Source organism: Orycteropus afer, unplaced genomic scaffold (genome assembly GCF_000298275.1).
Source record: "Orycteropus afer afer isolate SDZICR_OR568_19922 unplaced genomic scaffold, OryAfe1.0 scaffold00655, whole genome shotgun sequence".
In the NCBI taxonomy this organism is placed as follows: Eukaryota; Metazoa; Chordata; class Mammalia; order Tubulidentata; family Orycteropodidae; genus Orycteropus; species Orycteropus afer.
The window spans coordinates 267,129-289,483 of NW_006922242.1; the positions used below are offsets into that span (position 1 = coordinate 267,129).

The window sequence follows — 22,355 nt, forward strand, 5'->3', positions numbered from 1 at the left end:
AAAAAAAAAAAAACGAAACTACCAAACTCACTGCCATCAAGTGGGCTCTGACTCATAGCTACTCCTCCTTGGGTTTCCGAGGTGGTATCCCTATGGAAGTAGATTGCCAATCTTCCTTCCGAGGAGTGGCTGGTGGGTTTGAACCACCAGCCTTCTGGTGAGCTGTCAAATGCCTTAGGCACTATGCCACCAGAGAGTTGCTGCAATATAGTATTACATAATTGTTACAGAAAATTCAATAAGCCCTTTGGACTTTGTGACATTGATCTTTTATTGTATTTAATTCTGTCTCTAAAACAGTCTTCCTTATTTAAAAAAAAGATTTTTTTATATGTTTCTCTTTATAGACATTGCAATTGGTGCACCCTTTGCAAGCAAGGATCAACGAGGCAAAGTGTTCATTTACAATGGAAACAAGGACGGCTTAAACCCCAAGGCTTCCCAAATTCTTCAAGGAGCTTGGGCCTCACAGGCTATCCCTTCAGGATTTGGTTTTACTTTAAGAGGAGATTCAGACATAGACAAGAATGATTACCCAGGTAAGGTATTCTTTTACTCCCACAGGAGAAGCTCCTTCCATTCTCTGGAAAATGCATCCTGTGTGAGCAGTTCCCTCATGAAGGTGAAGGTCAAGTTGAAACATGGCACAGGTTTTTGTATATGGTTCCAGCATGACTTTTTTCATTAGATTTTGAAGACAGACAAAACAAACACTCCCTTTCCTGCCACGAGACAACATAAGAAAGGCAAGGTAGCTTAAAAAGCTATATTGAACATAAAACTTGTCAACTTTGCAGCAGAGGTTTTCATGTGAACCCTCTTAGTAACTTGGTCTCCACTGACGAAGGCAATTGTACCAGATACCTTTCCAGAGCAATTTAGTTTAACCCTATAATTCCCTTTTGAGTTTATAATTCCTATTACTTAAGAATCTCAATATATCTGTCATAAAGCTCACGTTTTTATAGTACACAGGTTTTCCAGTGATAGTTTAGGGTTTTCCAAAGATGTTTTAAAGTGGAACAAAATAAAAGGTGGTTCAGGATAGGAATCTTAAACTATTGTTAATTATCAAATTCACATTTAGGACTCCTGGAAATCCATAAAGTACAAATAGATAACATATTTTGTGCATGCTATATGCAAATGCTTATTTGTCTTAAATAATTACTTTAGTAATTTTTGGCAGAGAACATTTGACTTCTTGGTTTTATGGTTCAATTTTCATTTTTATGTTGGTTATTTTAAGATGGTTTCAACAAATAATTAGAAATCATTAATAGTTAACTGACAATTTAAACTGTTTATTAGAACCTTGTCTCCCTCTACCACTCGCTCCCCTAATTGGGTATTTTCCACTGTAGAGCTTTTTCTGGTTTGGGTCAGCATGCCAGTAAGCTGACTGCCTAAATATACATCACTGAATTCAATTCTTTGGCTTTCTCTTTTCCTCTAGGATTATTATACCACAATATATTCTTACACATTTGCCAGAAACCTCTCCTGACACTAACATAGACATTGTAGTGGGCCAAATGCAGATTTGGTATTATATTGTATACTTAATACTTTCTACTTGTGGCAGTTTCAAGAGTATTTAATTAAATTAATTTTTTTATTATATTATTCTAGTCTTATCAATGATGCTTAGATTTTTTTTTTGTGTGTGTGGTGGAGGGTAGGGAAAGGGGTTGGAGTGTTCTCTTACATGTTGTATGTCTTAATTTTAAATCATTCAAAAACCTAGGTGCCTTATGTTTTTCTTCCCAAAATGTGTTGGGGGTGATTAGTGAAACTCAACTCCTGAGTTGCAATTTTAGATAAATAGTTCACTTAGAAAGTTATTGCTATTCATTACAGCTTCCATAGTCTTCCTTTTTCTTCCCATAAAACCAGGGAACTTGACAGAAAGGCTTTGCCTTCCAGCGGGTAAAGGATGTATTGATCAAACAAACTGTCCATCTACTTCCTTTGAAGGAGAAACATGTCCCAAATAAGGGCTAGCAAGGAGAGAAATAAAAAAACAACTTTTCTCTCAAGGAATATTCCCTTTAGGGAGGAAATAAAGAGGAGGGAAGTAGTCAGGAAAAGAAAAGCTGTAGTCAGTACATTAGTGATTGATTGTCTTTTAAGTATGCCTTTTTCACTGCTTCTTAACAATTGCGAAAAGATCATTTGGAACCATTTACTATTCCATAACTCTGTGCCTAAGGCACTTGACTGCTAACCAGAAGACTGGCGGTTCAAACCCACCAGCCACTCCTTGGAGGGAAGATGGCGCAATCTACTTCCATAGTGATACTGCCTTGGAAACCCAAGGAGGGGTTGCTATGAGTCAGGTCCGACTTAACAGCACATAATAACAACTACAACAACAACTCTGTCTACTAATGCAGATCCAATTTATAATAACCAGTGAGATGAATGCACTGTATTCATCTGTCTCTATAATAAATGTTCTTTACTCACCAGGACTGTTAATATAGCTGAGGTGAATGAATTCTTATTCCTCAAGGTGGTCTTGAGGTATGCAGTCCTCATCTGAGCCTCCTAGTTAGTAGTCCTGGGTGCTGCCCAGGATTGCCTCTCAAATGGAAACATTGATGCTTTCTGATTCATAGTCCTGTACATTTCCCCATGATCCTCCTTTTGTAAAAATGAATGTATACTAAGAAGCTTTTTCATCTTGCTTGATACCAAGTCTCAAAGGACTTATGGAGAGGAAAACTGCCATATAGGCAGGTGATTAGATTCTGTTGACTAGTATAGTGGATTTGCAATTTATAGACTCAATATGGGAATCAGTCATGTAATTTTCCTTATTTCTCTAGGAATGAGTTCAGTTTAGCTTTCAAGCCTCCATATCCACGATGGTTAAAAACCTTCATCATCCAGTTACTTCTTGATTCAGACTTAGTCTCGTCTGGGTAAATAGCCATATGAATGCAAGATTCTCTTCCACCTCCCTCTGTAGCTACTCTCCCCAGGGGTGGAGTAGAAATGGGTATGCCTGTTGTCCAGAACTGAGAAAGGAACATATGGCCCAAGTGCTGTCTTCTGTTGTCATTGGTCTCTGGCTTATTCCTTCATGGTATTTGACATGTTGCTCAAGCTTCTGTGGCTAATTCCATGGTCTGTGCCTTGTCCTCTGCTCAAAAGTTCCACATTTCCTCTTTGTCCTGTGTTGGTTTCTTCTGGTCTAAGTTCTAAGCATCAGCACAAAAGGGGAAGGCCCTCAAAGAGATGGATTGACACAGTGGCTGCAATGATGGGCTCAGGTATAGCAAGGATTGTGAGGCTGGTGCAGGACCAGGCAGTGTTTCATTCTGTTGTGCATAGGATCTCTATGAGCCAGAGCTAATTCGATGACATCCAACAACAACAACAAATTCTCTGGTGGTGCTGCAGTTAAAGCACTGGGACTACTAACCAGAAGTTCGGTGATTTGAACCCACAAGCTGCTCCACAGAGAAAGATGAGGCAGTCAGCTTCCATAAAGATTTACAGCCTTGGACACCCTATGGGGCAGTTCTACTCTGTCCTATAGGGTCACTTATGAGTCAGAATCCATACTTGAAGGCAATGAGTTGAGTGGTTTTAAGTTCTAATCTTCTAGGATTTGCCTTGTGATTTTTTCCAAGCCAATTCTTCTTGTAGTTTAAAAACAAACACACTTTTTTTTTACCCCCCATCTGGGATCCTGCACTTTCAAATCAAAAGGAACTTTGCCTTTCAGATTATTGTGCATTCAATAGGTTTCAAAATCCATTCAATTGATTTCCCTTTTCAAGGATATATATAGCTATAAAATATAAGCTGTGGTTTCAACCTTGGCTGCACATTAGAGCCACCTGGAGAGCTTTTAATGATCCAGATGCCCAACCTATGCTCAGATATTTTCTCCCTCCCCCTCAGATATTTGCCACCAATCATCTCTCAGTTTTCATACTGTGGTGGCTTGCATGTTGCTGGGGTAGGACTCAGACCAGAGTCATTTTTTTTTTAATTGTAATTTGGGTGAAAATTTACAGATTAAATTCATTTTCCACACAACAGTTCATATACACTTTGTCTCATGACATTGACTACAATTTACTCCAGTCAACAGCTCCCCTTCCACTTCCTCCTGATAGTTACCTCTTCCCTGTGTCCATCCCTCCATGCAATCCTCCCCCCTGAGCTGTCTCTACAGCAATTTTTTAAAGTAGCACAGTTGATCCCAGTGTGCAACCAAGTTGAGAACTAGTGCTGTAGATCAGTGTTTCCCTAACTTTAATGTGTATGTGCATCAGCAGGGTACCTTGTTAGAAGCAGATTATGACTCAGTAGTTCAAGTGGGCAGGCCAAGATTCTGGCTTCCAAGTGACACTGCTCACCTCTGACCCATTCCCTGAGTAGTGGGCTCTAGAGCAATGGTTTTGAAACTTGGTGTTCATGCCAGATACCTGGTGAGTGACTGCACACAGCCCTTCAGATATTTTCTCCCTCCCCCTCAGACATTTGCCACCAATCATCTCTCAGTTTGTCATACTGTGGTGGCTTGCATGTTTCTGTGAGGCTGGAGGCTATGCTACCAGTATTTCAAATACCAGAAGGGTCATCCATGGTGGACAAGTTTCAGCAGAACTTCCAGACTAAGACAGACTGGGATGAAGAATGGGCCATCTACTTTTGAAAAAATTGGCCAGTGAAAACCTTATGAATAGCAGTGAAACACTGATATATTACTGGAAAACTTTATGAAGAGCCCCAAAACATTGTCTAGTACAGTGCCAGAAGATGAGCCCCTCAGCTTGGAAGGCACTCAAAATATGACTGGGGAAGAGCTACCTTCTCAAAGTAGAGTCAGCCTAAATGATGTAGATGGACTAAAGCTTTCAGGACCTTCATTTGCTGATGGGGCACAGCTCAAAATTGGAAGAAACAGCTGCAGACATTCATTGATAATCAGAACCTGGAACACATGGAGTATGAATCTAGGAAAATTGGAAGTTGTCAAAAATGAAATGGAATGCATAAAAATCAACAAGGCATTTAGTGAGCTGAAATGGACTGGTATTGGCCATTATGAATCTGAAAATCATATGATCTACTATGCCAGGAATGACAAATTGAAGAGGAATGGTGTTGCATTCATTATCAAAAAGAACATTTCAAGATCTATCCTGAAGTACAATAAATACTGTCAATAATAGGATAATATCCATATATCTATAAGGAAGACCAGTTAATACACTATTACTCATATTTAAGCACAAACCACCAAAGCAAAAATTGAAGAAATTGAACATTTTTACCAACTTACGCAGTCTGAAATTGACCAAACGTGCATTCAAGATGTATTGATAATTACTGGGGACTGGACTGTGAAAGTTGGAAACAAAGAAGCAGCATCAATAGTTGGAAAATGTGTCCTTGGTGATAGAAGTGATGCTGGAGATCACATGATAGAATTTTGCCAGACCAATGATTTATTCATTGCAAATACCTTTTTTTTTCAACAACATAAGCAGCAGCTATATACATGGACCTCACCAGATGAAATAAATAGAAATCAAATAGACTACATCTGTGGAAAGAGGCAATGGAGAAGCTCAATATCATCAGTCAAAACAAGGCCAGGAACTGACTGTTCAACATCAATTACTCATATGCATCAATTGCTCATATGTAAGTTCACACTGAAGCTGAAGAAAATTAAAATAAGTCCACTAGAGCTAAAATATGACCTTAATTATACCCACCTGAATTTAGAGACCATCTGAAGAATATCTTTGACACATTCAACACCAATGACTGAAAACCAGATGACTTGTGAGATGACATGAAGCACCTCATACATGAAGAAAGCAAAAGGTCATTAAAATGACAGGAACGGAAGAAAAGATCAAAATGAATGTCAGAAAAGATTCTGAAACTTGCTCTTCAACAGGGAGTAGCTAAAGGAACACATGATGAACTAAAAAGCTGAACAGAAGATTTCAAAGAGTGGCTTGAGAAGACAAAGTAGAGTATTACAATGAAATATGCAAAGACCTGGAGTTAGAAAACCAAAAAGGAAGAACATACTCAGCATTTCTCAAGCTGAAAGGGCTGAAAAAAAATATTCAAGCCTCAAGTTGAAATATTAAAGGGTTCTATGGGGGAAAATATTGAGCAATGTAGAAAACAACAAAAGAAGATGGAAGGAATACACAGAGTCACTGTACCAAAAAGAACTGGTCAGCATTCAACCATTTCAGGAGGTAGCATATGATCAAAAACTAATGGTATTAAAGGAAGAGGTCCAAGCTGCACTGAAGAAACTGAAAAACAGGGCTCTGGGAATTGACAGAATATGCACTGAGATGTTTCAACAAATGGATGCAACACTGAAGGCACTTACTTGTTTATGCCAAGGAATTTGGAAGATAGGTACCTGGCCAACCGACTAGCAGAGATCCAAATTTGTGCCCATTCCAAAGAAAGGAGATACAACAAAATGTGTAAATCATTGAACCATACCATTAATATCACACACAAGTAAAATTTTGCTGAAGATAATTAAAAATGGTTACAACAGTATATTGATAGAGAACCTCCAAATAATCTAGCTGAATTCAGAAGAGGTTGTGGAATGAGGGCTATCATTATTGATGACAATTGGATCTTGGCTGAAAGCAAAGAATACCAGAAAGATGTTTCCCTATGTTTTATTGACTATGCAAAGACATTCAACTGTGTGGATCATAACAAATTTTGGAATTATGGATAACATTGTGAGGAATGGAAATTCTAGAACATTTAACTGTGCCTATAAGGATTCTGTACATAGACCAGGAAGCTATTATTTGAACAGAACAAGAGAATACTGCATGATTTAAAATCAGGAAGAACATGCATCATGGTTGTAACCTTTCACCACATTTATTCAATCTGTATGCTGAGTAAATAATCCAAGAAGCTGTACTGTATGAAGAACATGGCATCAGGATTGGAGGAAGATGCATCGACAACCTGCGATATGCAGATGATACAACCTTGCTTGCCGAAAGTGAAGAGGACTTGAAGCATTTACTGATGAAGATCGAAGACTACAGTCTTCAGTATGGACTACACCACAACATAAAGAAAACAAAAATCCTCACAACTGGACCAATAACATCACAATAAATGGAGAAAAGATTGAAGTTGTTGGGAATTTCATTTTACCTGGATCCACAATCAACACACATGGAAGCAGCAGTCAAGAAATCAGACATCGTTGCCAATCTGCTGCAAAAGACATCTTTAAAGTGTTGAAAAGCAACCATGTCACTTTGAAAGCTAAGGTGACCAATCACTTCATATGCATGTGAAAGCTGGACAATGAATAAGGAAGACCAAAGAAGAATTGATGCCTTTGAATTGTGGTGTTGGCAAAGAATACTGAAAATACCATGGACTGCCAGAAGAATGAACAAATCTGTCCTGGAAGAATCTCACCTACTTTGGTCATGTTGTCAAACAGAACTATTCCCTGGACAAGGATAACATGCTTGGTAAAGTGGAGGGTCAGCAAAAAAGGGGAAGACCTTCAACAAGATGGATTGACCCAGTGGCTGCAACAGTGGGCTCAAGCATAGCAGGAATTGTGAAAATGGCATGGGCAGTTTTTGTTCCATTGTACATAGGGTCACTATGAGTCAGAATTGATTGAACGGCACCTAACAACAACAGGTATTTTGATTTACTAACTCTGGGATGGGCTCCAGGATTTGTGTTTTTATCTACTACTCCTTTTTGAGCAATAGAGCTCTAGAGTCTGTGCTCTGCTCCTGTATCCACAGCAGTCAGCTGTGCAGTAATTTTCTTTTGGCTAAGCCATGGCATTTCATTTAGTTTTTACTAGCACATCAAACCAGGGTGTGACACTGATTCATTCCATTTCCAGCCCCTGCTCAGAATTTGTGTTTCCACCAGAGATAATCTGAATCTATGTTTTAACAAGATCCCCAGGTGATTCCTATGTATAGATGTAGATTCTTGTGTTAAGATGTTGATATCTGGGGTGGAAATGCAAATTCTCCACAAGGTGTGGAACAGAATGAATGAACTGGTTCAAAGCCCTGTGTCAAACCAAACACATGGCTAGTGTGTGGTTGCTCGTTGTGGTTATGCTTGGACATACCACATGCTACTGCCTGATCTGAGAAAATTAAGGAAGACCCATTGAAAATATTTAACTTTTCATGCACTGTTCTACATTTCTTGAAAGTTTTCTGTGTACTTAAAATGATGCTTTGCTGACTTGCATTTTAAAATACATTAACATACTTATTAGGAATTAACCCACCTTCACCTAGCTTTCACTGTGAGTTGGATACAACTCGATGGCAGTGAGTTTGGTTTTTGGAACCTGGCTTTGAGGAACCCTGGTGGTACAGTGGTTAAAAGCTCAGCTGCTATCTATCCATAAAGGTCAGTGGTTTGAACCCACTAGGCACTCTACAGGAGATAGAAATGGCAGTCTGCTTCTGGAAAGATTTAAAGCTTAGGAAATCCTATGGGGCAGATCTGCCTTATCTTATAGGGTCTTATAGAGTCAATCAGAATTGACTCAATGGCAATGGGTTTGGTTTTATGGTTTAACCTGGATTAAGCCATAAAAGGAGGATATTTCTATTAGAGCTACCAGAATATCTCAAAGGAAGTCAAGGACAAGGATCCAGTCATACCTCTGGAAATAACTGACTGGGACCAGGACTGGTATGAGTTTCTCTCTCTCTCATCTCTGCATTGCTGTGCACATATGCTTCCTTCTCTCTGTCTCGACAGACCAGATTTCTCTGAGCACATGCTCCCTACATATTGTAGATGTACCTATGCAAAGAGACGTTGTCTATACTTTATGTCAGTCCCATATCTCAGGGAAGAGAACTTGATAGGCTCAGAGGCAAATAGCAGCATCTTTCAAATAAAGTAGGAATTGACTTGTGAATCATATAGGTAGCTGAATAGGGATCTACTATGACTATTTTAAAGGAGCTCTGGTGGCACAGTGCCTAAGGCATTTGACTGCTAACCAGAAGGTTGTTAGTTCAAACCCACCAGCCACTCCATGGAAGGAAGATGAGGCAATCTACTTCTGTAAAAGTTTACCACCTCGGAAACCCAATGGGGGTCACTGTGAGTCGGAATCAACTTGATGGCAGTGAGTTTGGTCTTTTAGTTATGACTATTTTAAAGAGCTCTGGTGATGCAGTGGTTAAAGCTGCTAGCCAAAAGGTTGGCAGTTTGAACCCACACCAACTGTTTCCCAAGTAAAATATAAGGCAATCTGCTTCTGTAAAGATTTACAGCCTTCAAAACCCTATGGGACAGTTCTCCTCTGTGCTATAGAGTTGTTATGAGTCAGAATTGACTCAATCGTGGTAGTTTTTGGTTTGGTTATGACTATTTTGTTGTTGTTGTTGTTAAAAAAAAAAAAGGTCTGGAAGAATAAGAATTGCAGCATGAAATGAAGAAAATATTTTAAAGGAAAAATATTCTTTTTGAATAAAATAAAAATATTTTTTAAATTGCATGGGAGCTCTGGTGGCTTATTATTTTTATAGTTGTTCCTTTATTTTCAAAGTCTAAAAGAAAGATAAATAGGAAATTTCATTCAATCATAAAATATGTCTTAACAACTTCTGTTGTTGTTGTTGTTGTTATTTGCCATCAAGTCGGCCCCGACTCCTAGCGACCCCTCCTTGGGTTTCTGAGGCAGTTATCACTACAGAAGTAGGATTGTCCAGCCTTCCTTCCGAGGAGTGGCTGGTGGGTTTGAACCGCGAGCCTCCTGGTTAGCAGTCAAGTGCCTTGGCACTATGCTACCAGAGGTTACTAGATATTATATTGTGAGTGGTGAGACAGTGGTGAACAAGGTAGGCACAGTGATTGCCTTCATAGAGCTTATATTCTAGGTGAGGAAGATAGTTAACAAACAATCATAATAAAGTATAAGCATTGCTATAATAGGTCAAGTACAGCTTGTTATGGGGCTCATGAGAAGAACACCCATCTCAGACTTTAAAGGTAGAGAGTAACCAATAGGAAGTAACCTCTCAGCTGACCTCACATGAAGGCTCAGTAGCAGTTAGCCACAGGGAAGAGGCAGGCAGAGGGAACTACAGCGAGAAGGCCCAACACTAGTGAGAACTCATGGGCTATTAGAATAGCTAAAAAAATGTTTTGAGTCACAGATGAATGACATAGACCCTGAGGCTGGAGAAGTAAAGTGGGTCATATCAGGAAGCTATTTTTAGTTTGGACTTTATAATGAGGGGAAATGAGAAGGCATTTTAGAAGTGTCACTCCAGCTCTGGTGTAGAGGGTGAATTAATATAAGCGGCATATAATCCATATAAGTGGCAGTTGGTGTAGCTCAGTGTTTTGGTTACCTCTAGTGCTGCTCTTACAGAAATATACTCCAGATGGGAATGGCTGGAGCAAATAGGAATTTTATTCTCTTACAGTTCCAGAGGCTAGAAGTCTGAGTTCAAAGTGCCAGACTCTAGGGGCTGGGTGAAAGCCCCTCGACCTTGGGCTTCAGCTCTACCTCTTTTTCCTGACCCACTGAAGCTAGAGGCATCTCTTCACTCAGGCAGCTGCTGTCTGCTGAGGCTGATAAACCCAAGGTTGACAAGTGAAAAGGCACAGTCTTGATATTACCAATCCACATGGCAGGCCACTGATTCAAGTCCATTGAAACTCCCAAGATTGGCAGAGCATGGCAGGCTGTTGAACAACAATTTGGCTACATGCATTGTTCAAGCATGCCATAAGCTGGAGACCGTCCTCAAAGTTGCTTCTTAAGGGAAAGTCCTCAACATAATAAAAGGTATTTATACAAAGTCAGTGCCCAACATCATTATTAATGGAGAAAGACTCAAGGTGTTCCCCTTATGAGTGGGAACCAGACAGGGATGCCCTCTATCACCAATTTAACATTGTATTGGAAGTTCTGGCCAGGACATTAAGGCAAGAAAGAGAAATAAAAGGCATGCAAATTGGCAAAGAGAAAGTAAACCTATCTCTGTTTGCGAACAATATGATCCTGTACATAGAAAACCCAAGAGACTCAACAAAAAAAATTACTGGAACTAATAGAGAGCTTCAGCAAAGTGGCAGGATACAAGGTCAACATACAAAAATCAGTTGGATTCCTCTACACCAACAAAGAGTCCTTTGATAAAGAAATAAGGGAAAGAATACCATTTATAATAGCTGCTAAAAGATAAAATATCTAGGAATAAACCTTACCAGAGACACAAAAGACTTATACAAAGAAAACTATAAAACACTACCACAAAAGACAACATGGGCACTACATAAATGGAAGAACCTACCTTGTTCATGGATAGGTATACTGAATGTTGTGAAAATGTTGGTACTACCTAAAGCAATCTACACATTTAATGCAATCCCAATCCAGATACCAATAAAATTTTTTAAGGACATAGAAAAACCAATTAGTAACTTCATATGGAAAGGTAAGAGACCTCGGATAAGCAGAGCACTTCTGAAGAGGAAGAACAAAGTGAGAGGAAGTCTCACATTCTCGGAGCTTAAAACCTACTATACAGCCACAGTAGTCAAAACAGCATGGTATTGGTACAATGATAGACAGATGGACCAATGGAACAGAATCAAAGGTCCAGATATAGACTCATCCATTTATGGACAGCTGATCTTTGACAAAGGCCCAAAGCCCATTTAATGGGGAAGAGACAGGCTCTTTGACAAATTGTGCTGGCAAAACTGGATATCCACTTGCAGAAAAATGAAACAAGACCCATACCTCACCCCATACACAAAAACAAACTCAAGCTGGATCAAAGACTTAAATGTAAAACCCAAAACTATAAAATTCATCAAAGATAAAATAGGGGCAAATCCAGGAGCCCTAACTTATGGCATAAGTAGACTATCAAGCATAACCCAGAATGTATAGAAGGTAGAAGAGGAGCTAGATGACTGGGACCTTCTAAAAATTAAATTCTTATGTGCACCAAAAGATTTCATCAAAAGGATAAAAACAGAACCTACAGATTGGGAGAAAATATTTGCTTATGACATATCTGATAAAGGACTTACTTCCAAAATCTATAGAAAACTTCAATACCTCAACACCAAAAAGACAAACAACCCAATTCATAAATGGGCAAAAGACTTGAACAGACACTTCACCAAAGATGATATACTGGTGGCCAACAAACATATGAGAAATTGCTCACGATCATTAGTCATTATGGAGATGCAAATCAAAACAACGATGAGATATCATCTCACCCCAGCAATAATAGCAAAGTTCAACAGGACAGAAAATAACAAATGCTAGCAAGGTTGCAGAGGGATTGGAACTGTTGTGCATTGCTGGTGGGATTGTAAAGTGGTACAACCATTGTGGCATACAGTATGGCGTTTCCTTAAAAACTGAAACTAGAAATATCATTTGACCCAGCAATTCCATTACTCAGAATATATCCTAAAGAGGTGAGAGACAGCACATGAACAGACATATGCACACCTATGTTCATCACAGCTCAATTCACTACAGCAAAGAGATGGAAACAGCCTAAATGCCCATCAATGGATGAGTGGATAACCAAATTGTGATACGTGCACACAATGGAATACTATGCTACATTAGAGAACAATGAGGGATATGCGAAACATCTCACAACGTGGATAAGCCTGGAGGACATTGTGCTGAGTGAAATAAGTCAGTCACAGAAGGATAAGTACTGTATGAGCCCATTACTGTAAAAAGACGAAGGGTTTGCTTGGGAAAGGGAACTCACTTTGTAGTTTACTGGGGTGAGGAGGGAAGGAGAGGGATTAATTTTGGACTAGTTGGGGCCCACACACTGAGGTGGATAAGAGGAGGAATGTATCGAAAGAGTCTGAGACCACCATGACAACATTAGGAAAAGGGAGGACACCAAATTGTACGAATAGGAGATAGACAACAGAAGCTAATACCAACCAGTGTGCCCACAATACTGCATTACCATTAACACCAAACACCAGGCTACAGATAAGCACATAAACACCTGAGATGATCAGATGGGGGTCAGTGAATAGAAGTATACTCTAGACCAAGGATAGATTCAACAGAGGCTAATCTTGCACAGATACCAGTGATGCAACATACCTGCAATCATTACAGAAACAACAGAAGACAGACACAGAGTAATGTCTCACAGACACCCAGACACTGTGGGAGATAGATCCAATGGATCTACCATATCAGGACCATAGTACTGGGGAACACTAGACTCAATTTTCACAACAAAATACATAACACCCTTGTTCCACATCTTACACTGGTGAGTAGAAACTGGTATCTTAAAAGCTTTCAAGCAGCCATCTCAGACGTAGCTAATGGTCTCTTATCGTCAGAAGCAAAGAAGAGTGCAAAAAAAAAAAAAGCATTTAGAAGCAATCAGCCCTAGCACACGATGGCCCTCAAGACTAGAAGAACTAGATGGTGCCCGGCTACCAATGCCACACACTCAGGAAAAGATCAAATCTGAAGATCCTGCGTAGGGTGGAAGGAAAAACGTGGAACAAAATCCAAAAACCCAATAATGACCAGAATTACTGATTGGATGGAGTCAGATGAGAACCCTAATACTATGGTCCTGGGATACATTTTGGGCCCGGAATAAAGGTCACTCCCAAGGGCTGGCTCTCAGCCCAATAGTAAACAAGATGTACATGCAGACCACTCAACCCAGGGTGACTCACCCACGTACTTTATGGAAATGCATCACTTGGAGCAATCAACCATGGGACACCAGAGGGGCAACATTTGCCCAGAGGAAATGCAGGACAAACAGTAGTGCATAACTATTGGGGGGGGGGGCTAGTTTACTAGGCAGGGAAGGGAGGAGACTGGGTTAGGGTTGGACATGGTAAATGGGGAGTGAAACTAAATGTACAGGTAATGTTGAATGTAAAACAAACTCTTAAAATAAACAATTAAAAAAATAAAAACATTACTTCTTATATACTGGAAGCAGACCACATCCCTAAAGCAGCTACTAGCTGCTCCAATAGATTCCACCATGGAATTAATTACCAATCTCACCATGGGGAATAACTGCATCCAGTAGCCCAGCCACTCAACCAGGCCCAGTCAAGTTGACACCCAAACTTAACTACCACACTCAGAGATAATCATGGCCTGCATCCACCTACTGGCAGTGGGGATACGGGGAAGTGGATGGATGAAATCTCCAGGCATGTCCAATTCCCCTAAGAACATCCAGAATCAGAGCTAAATCCAGAATTGAGGCTGCTGCAAATTATGTACAGATTGTGTCAAGCCAAGGAGCAAGCGGGAACTAATGTATAAGCCACAAGAGTCCTTCCGTTCAGCAAGAGGCAGGAGTACTTTTTAAAATTCACACACAGACCTAGTGTAAACTCTTAGTGGTTCTGTTCTAAGTTCTCCATCCTATAAATAGATCAGAAACAGAATCCCAAACCTAGTCACTTTATCTACAGAATTCATGAGAAAACAATGCAAAGGTAAACAAACGATTTGAAATTCTGAATTGTAACAAGTCAAGCTATTTGGAGTTGTTATGGAATGGAACATTTGAAAAATTATGCTTTTACTAAAGTGATGCTTCTGATGGGTTTAGATTAAGATTGGGTTACTTCTCTCATTCCTGGAGTGAGCACTTTTCTCTCATCTTAGGTACCTAAATGCTAACTGCCATATCTAAAAGCATAGCAGTGTTAGCCTCTCCTGCTCTTTACAAGATCTTTTACAAGTTACTTCTCTGGGAAGTCTGTTATGAATCCTTCCTTAAAAAATGGAAGGACACACAAGTTGCCCCATTTGTTAGACACCGACAAGCATTTTTTACATGTTCTTCACATAACCCATCTGCCTTATATAGGGAGAAAGAATAAGGTTGATTGTGATGTTTGAGACACATTTATTGTGAATTATTGCTGATTCATCCCTCAAACTGAGTAGAGAGAAGTTCACATAGTGCCTGAAATAACAAAAAGCACAGAAACGTAAAAAGTGGTTTGATTTATATTTACTCTTTGACACATGATCTCTTCTGCAAGTTACAGATTTTCCATATTTCAGCAGGAGCCAGAGAAAGTCCTGTTGTCTTGGGTAGGGAAAATACGAGCAAAAATTAGGCATACCAAACCAGTGCCATCTAGGTGATTCCAACTCAAGGCAACCTCATATGTTGCAGAGTAGAACTGTGCTCCGGTTTTCAAGATTGTGACCTTTCAAAAGCAGATTCTCAGACCTTTCTTCCAAGGCTTCTCTGGGTTGGTTCAAACCTCCAGCCTTTCAGTTAGTAGTTGAGCAGTTAACACCATTCAGAACTCCTAAGGCAGGCATAGGGTCAATTATATTGGTAACATTATTGCAATGATAACAATTACTACTATTGGCAATTAAGAATCCAATGCATGTCAGCCACTGCACAGAAGGTAGTGTTCATATCCATTGGAGTATTATTTTCTAATCTTGCTTACACAGAGATACATACACTCACACATTCACATTCACGTACATGTGTGCATGCACAGAAACAAACCCACATTTATGCACATTGGTATATTCAGCAGGAGAGTAAATAGGATAAGGTTCACCTACTACTTCTTTCTTTTGGGAAAACATCAAACCAATATGAAAATAACCATATTAAAGTTATCAGAGTGACTGAATAGGGTAAGGGAAATTATGTCATTGCTCAAATGAGATTATTTTCCACCACTGATTAGCTGTGTGATGTTGGGAAGGCTTTTCATTCCATTTCTTTTATCTGATATTATGGGGCTAATAATACCTACTTTATTGTGTTGTGTGAGCTTGCACTGTCTAGTTTGGAAGAGAAATTTTATGAAAAGTTGTAAAATTGTTTATAGTAGGAAAGGAAATTAATTTGATCCACATGAATATGAAAAAAAGATACTTTATTCCACAATCATGTTGGGCCATACAAGATTTGGAAAAATTGCATTCTGGGATAATTTTACTAACATCTACCTTACCACTAAGTATTTTTTACTCATTTTATGAGAAATACTGTAAATATTGTCATAGGTACACATATGTAAATAGGAGTCAAATATTTTTATTCCCCACACTAAAACTATTTTTTTCTATTTAAAATATAGGTATGCCCAAATTTCTACTTTGGTACTCATTGGAAAGCTAGGATTGGCTAGAGAGTATCTTGTATACATTGAGTGAAAGCATTTCAGAGAAGAAACAGCTGTGATGGTTAGGAATCCTTAAAACTCAATGATCTAGTCTAATCCCATTAAACATGATTGTATAACAACACCATCTGCTAAATGCATAACCCAGACGTTGGAGGGTGGAGGGAGGGAAGTGCAGATTTTGTTGAGGAGTAGAAATCTTGCAGGCAATAAAAACTGGAGGAAAACATGGCTGAATGCCAAGACTATCATTGTCTAGTTCAGACCCCTAATATATGATGATTATATCATGAAGCCATCTTGCACAATTATAGCAAATGAAATAAAATGACCCGTCATCATCCATTTTAATGAGTGAGGTATGTGTGGGTGTGTGTGCATGTGTGCTTGAGCAAACAAGTGAGAGAGAAAGAACATACACATGAGAGGAAACAAAGAGAGAAAACTGATACATGGTAGGAAATAAAGAGGTGACTCTAACCAAAGGAAATACAAGTAGTCCTCAATTTATGATAGGTCCTGTTCTAATAACTTTATTGTAAATCAGTTCTGACCTAAGTCAAACACCTCACTTTTTTCATCAATGTGTGCCTTTTATTATCAGTATCTTTATAAATCTGATCTTTATTTGTTTTTAGAGGTTGAAAACATTGTATAATAAATTTATAAATATATTTTAATAATATATACTTACATAAAAATGCATAAATCGTAAAAATTTACTCTGATGATGAAGAGTTGGATGACATTGGCATTTTGTTAGGGGTGGTAATAACTCCACTTCTGGGAGATTCTAGATCATCTGGATTACCCTAGGGCATAGAGGTGGCATTTTTAGTCAGAGAATTAGTGAGAATTCTCTGTTTTGTCCTTTTCTTCCTTCATTTATTTTGTGGCTTGCATGTTGCTATGAGGATAAAGTCTATGCCACTGGTATTTCTAATACTAGCAGAGTCATCCATGATAGACATGTTTCAGTGGAGCTTCCAGACTAAGACAGACTCAGAAGAAGGAAGGGGCCAGCCACTTCTCAGAGAATTGGCCAGTGAGAACCTTATGTATAGAAGTGAAACACTGTCTCATATGTTACTGGAAAACTTTATGAATAGGCCAGAAACACTGTCTGATACGGTGCCAGAAGATGAGCCCCTCAGGTCAGAAGGCACTCAAAATAAGACTATGGAAGAGCTGCTTCCTCAGAATTGAATGAACCTTAATGACGTGGGTGGAGTAAAGCCTTCAGGACCTTCATTTGCTGATATGGCACAACTCAAAATGGGAAGAAACAGCTGAAACATCCATTAATAATTGGAACATAGAATGTACAAAGTATGAATCTATGAAAATCGTAAATTGTCAAAAATGAAATAGAACACATAAAGATTGGTATCCTAGGCATTAGTGAGCTGAAATGGACTGGTTTGGCCATTTTGAATCAGATAATCATATGATCTACTATACTGGGAATGACAAATTTAAGAGTAATGGTGGTGTGGCATTTATCATCACAAAGAATGTTGCAAGATCCATCCTGAAGTACAATGCTGTCAATGATAGAATAATATCCATATACCAGTTACTACTCATTGCCTTCCAGTCAATTCTGACTCATAGTGACCCCTCCTTGGGTTTCCACGGTGGTATCTCTGTGGAAGTAGATTGCCCAGTCTTCCTTCCAAGTAGTGGCTGGTGGGTTTTAACTGCCAGCCTTCTGGTTAGCAGTCAAATGCCTTAGTCACTATGCCACCAGAGCTCTACTATTATTCAAATTTATGCACCAACCACCAAAGACAAAGATGAGGAAATTGAAGACTTTTACCAACTTCTACCATCTGAAATTGACCAAAAATGTAATCAAGATGTGTTGATTATTACTGATGATTGGAATGCAGAAGTTGGAAACAAAGAAGAATCACCAGTAGTTGGAAAATAATGACCTTGGTGATAGAAATGACGTGGGAGGTTGCATGGTAGGTAGAATTTTGCAAGACCAATGACTTATTCATTGCAAATACCTTTTTTCAACAACATAAATGGTGGCTATACACATGGACTTCACCAGATAGGGTACACAAGAATCAGATCAACTACATCTATGGAAAAAGGCAATGGAGAAGCTCAATGTCTTCAGCTGACTGAAATAGACCACCAACTGCTCATATGCAAGTTCAAGTTGAAGCTGAAGACAATTAAAACATGTCCATGAGAGCCAAAATATGATCTTTGATTATGCCCCACCTGAATTTAGAGACCATTTGAAGTTTAGATTTGATGCACTGAACACCAATGACCAAAAAGCAGAGGAACTGTGGTATGACATTAAGAACAACATACATGAAGAAAGCAAAAGGTCATTCAAAAGACAGGAAAGGAAGAAAAGACCAAAATGGATGTTAAAAGAGACTCTGAAAGTTGCTCTTGAATGGAGAGTAGCAAAAGCAGATGGAAGAAATGACAAAATGAAAGAGCTGAGCAGAAAATTTCAAAAAGCAGCTCGAGAAGACAAAGTCAGTTATAATGAAATGTGTAAAGACTTGGACTTATAAAATCAAAAAGGAATAACATGCTCAGCATTTCCCAAGCTAAAAGAACTGAAGAAAATATTCAGGCCTCAAGTTGCAATATTGAAATATTCCATGGCCAAAATACTGAATGATGCAGAAAATATCAAAAGAAGATGGAAGGGATACACAGAGTCATTGTATCAAAAAGAATCAGTCTGTCTTCAACTATTTCAAGAGATGGTATATGATCAAGAACAATGGTATTGAAGGAAGAAGTCAAAGCTGCACTGAAGGATTAGTGAAAAGCAAGCCTCCAGAAATTGAGGGAATACCCATTGAGATGTTTCAACAAATGGATGCTGCACTGGAGGCACTTACTCATCTATGCCAAGAAATTTGGAAGACATCTACCTGGCCCACTGACTAGAAAAGATCTATATTTGTACCCATTCCAATGACAAATGATCCAACAGAATGTGACAATTATTTAACAATATCATTAATATCACGTGCAAGTAAAATCTTGCTGAAGATAATTCAGAAACAGTTGCAGCAATATATTGACAGGGAACTTCCAGAAATGCAAGCTGGATTCAGAAGAGGCCATAGAACAAAGGATATCACTGCTAATGTCAGATGGATCTTGGCTGAAAGCAAAGAACACCAGAAAGATGTTTACTTGTGTTATATTGACTATGCAAAAGCATTCAGCTGTGTGGATTGTAACAAATTAGGGATAACATTGAGAAGAATGGGCATTCTGGAACAGTTAATTGTGCTCGTGAGGAACCTATACATAGACCAGGAGGCTGTCATTTGAACAAAACAAGGGGATACTGCATGGTTTAAAATCAAGAAGGGAGTGTGTCAGGGTTGTATCCTTTCACCATACTTTCTCAATTTGTATGCTGAGCAAATAATCAGAGAAACTGGAATGATGTGAAGAAAAATGTAGCATCAGGATTGGAGGAAGACTCATTAATAACCTTCCATATGCAGATGACACAGCCTTGCTAGCTGAAGGTGAAGAGTACTTGAAGCACTCACTGATGAAGATAAGACTACAGTCTGCGGTATGGATTACACCTGTCTCCTACATGCATATTCCCCTAACTGCCTCTAGGAGTATGCAATGTATCAGCTATGCAGAAGAATATTATAATTCTTCCAGAAATTGCTTTTTACCATATGTCCATATGTTTTAGCTACTGCCTGGCAAATGTAGTCCATAGGTAGTAAGCTTGCAGTTGATGATTGCACCTCAATCCGTAGGTTGAATCACAGCTGTCATATTCTGAGGTAGATACATTACTTTCACATCTTGATTTAAATCATCTACATGAGAAGGATGTCCTGTGGCAACAAGTAATGGCTTTTGGGTATATCTGCAGTTCAACTGTTGTTGTTATGTGCCATCAAGTCGGACCCGACTCATAGCAACCCCTCCTCAGGTTTCCGCAGCAGTATCACTACAGAAGTAGATTGCCCCATCTTCCTTCTGAGGAGTGGCTGGTGGGTTTGAACCACCAGCCTTCTGGTTAGCAGTCAAGTAGAGTTGAATATTCCACAACTTTCTATCCATTATGACTCCTGATACTGACACCAACTTTGTTGTAGACCAGGCCATAGTCTGCTATATGGTAATGTTTAGAACATTAAATAATAACATTGAACATCTGTGAGTGAACATCTAAGAATGATCACATCAGCAAATTACAGGCTGCAGCACTGTGTATAGTACATATTACTAACAATAAGATGTAAAAAAAAAAAAAAATGCCAAAAAAAAAAAAAAAGTGTAAGTGTGGTTCATCGTAACTCAAATACTTCATGAGTTGGGGACTACCTATAATGCATTTCAACAACCTTAGAACTTTTTCAAGTTGTTGATTTGAAGTTCAGTTGAACTAAGTTCAAATCTTATAGCCAAAGTTAATTTTTACATCTCAAACTGTTACTCAAGTTTTTATGTAAAGACAAAACATTAAATTCTTATTAAGTAGGATTTCCATAATTTTATTATGAACATACTAGAAATTAAAATATTACATTTCTTATAAAAAGTACCCTATAAGTTTAGATTAAATTGCTTTAATTAAGTCAACTGAAAGAGTTCTTGGATTTGAGAATAACAGTGTCATAAAGTGGAAGTAAAACTGAATGGAGAGTTGAAGGACCCATGCTCTAGAACAAGCTCTCCATAGACAGTGTGATATTAGTAACTAATTTAGCCTTTCTGGACCTCAGTTTCCTCACCTGGAAATGAAGTGAGTGAGGCATGGAATGCTTCTCCAAGAGTAGTTTTAACTCCAAAGTTCTCTTATAAACCTGAGATCTAGATTTACTTCCTTCTCTGATTGTACTATATTATTGGGTAGATTATTAAGGCTCTGTATTTGTTTTCTAAAAAGATTTTTGGAACCATACAAGACTTTTTTCTGAACCTTTTCATAGAAAGAATTTTAGACTTACAAGAAATTTGCAAAAATAGTACAGAAAGTCTCATAAACCCTTCTCCCAGATCCCCCTAATATTAGCATATCTACAACTATAGTACCATTAACTATTAACTAATCTACAAACCTATTAGAAATTCTAATAGAATTTTGCCATTTATGCCACTAATGTTATTTTTGTAGTGCAGGATCCTACACTGCTTTTAATTATCATGTCTCATTTGTCCCTTTCAATCTATGACACTTTTTTTTTTGCTTACACAGCCTAGGCATTTTTGAAGAGTACTGGCCAGATATTTTGATGTGTGCATTTATTGCTATAAATTGGCCTCTGATGGCTGCTTTTGCTGCGTCCCAAAGATTTTGGTATGCTGTGTTTTCATTCACATTTGATTCAAGGAATTGTGTGTGTGTGTGTGTGTGTGTGTGATTTGGGTGAAGATTTACAGAGCAAATTCACTTCCCATCTTTCCATACAGCAGTTCACATATACTTTGTCTCATGAAACTGACCACAATTTACTACAATGCAACAGCTCCCCTCCTATTTCCTCCCCATAGTTACCTCTTCACAGTGTCCATCCCTCCATGCACTCCTGCCCCCTGAGCTGTCTTCCTGTGCATAAGCAGCTCTTCTTTCTTCCATGATTTTTCTCTCCAAGGAGTGTATCTACCTGAGGTAAATGTTCAACTCATATGCCTGTATTTTATTTGGCTGGAAACCACAGGTGTGGGTTCAATTCCAGACCTGAAGGGCAGCTAGGATTCAAGGAATTTTTTAATTTCATTTTTTATTTCTTCTATTACCCAGTCATTCTTAAGGAGGGTGTTGTTTAGTTTCCATGTGTTTGCTCTTTTTCTGTTGATCTTCCTATTGTTAATTTGTAATTTTATAACATCGTTATCTGAGAAGATGCTTTGCAGTATTTCAATGTTTTTAAGTTTATTAAGGCTTGTGTTATGGCCTAACATGTGGTCTATCCTGGAGAATGTTCCATGTGCACTGGAAAAGAATGTATATTGTGCTATTGTTGGTTAAGTGCTCTGTAGATGTTTATGAGGTCAAGTTGGTGGGTTGTATTGTTTAGTTCTTCTGTGTCTTTGTTGAGTTTCTTTCCAGTTTTTCTATCTTTCATTAAAGGTGGTGTATAAGTCCCCTATTATGATCGTGAAGCCACCTATTT

The 22,355-nt window shown here is 38.7% G+C and overlaps 1 protein-coding gene across 1 annotated transcript in view; it reads left to right on the plus strand.

Moving 5' to 3' along the window:
* Window positions 1-22,355, plus strand: part of ITGA8 (integrin subunit alpha 8) — a 330,607-nt gene that overhangs the window by 129,623 nt on the left and 178,629 nt on the right. Inside the window, exon 13 of the mRNA XM_007956731.1 lies at window positions 348-539. Coding sequence (XP_007954922.1) covers window positions 348-539 — 192 coding nt within the window. The remainder of the gene's footprint in view (window positions 1-347; window positions 540-22,355) is intronic.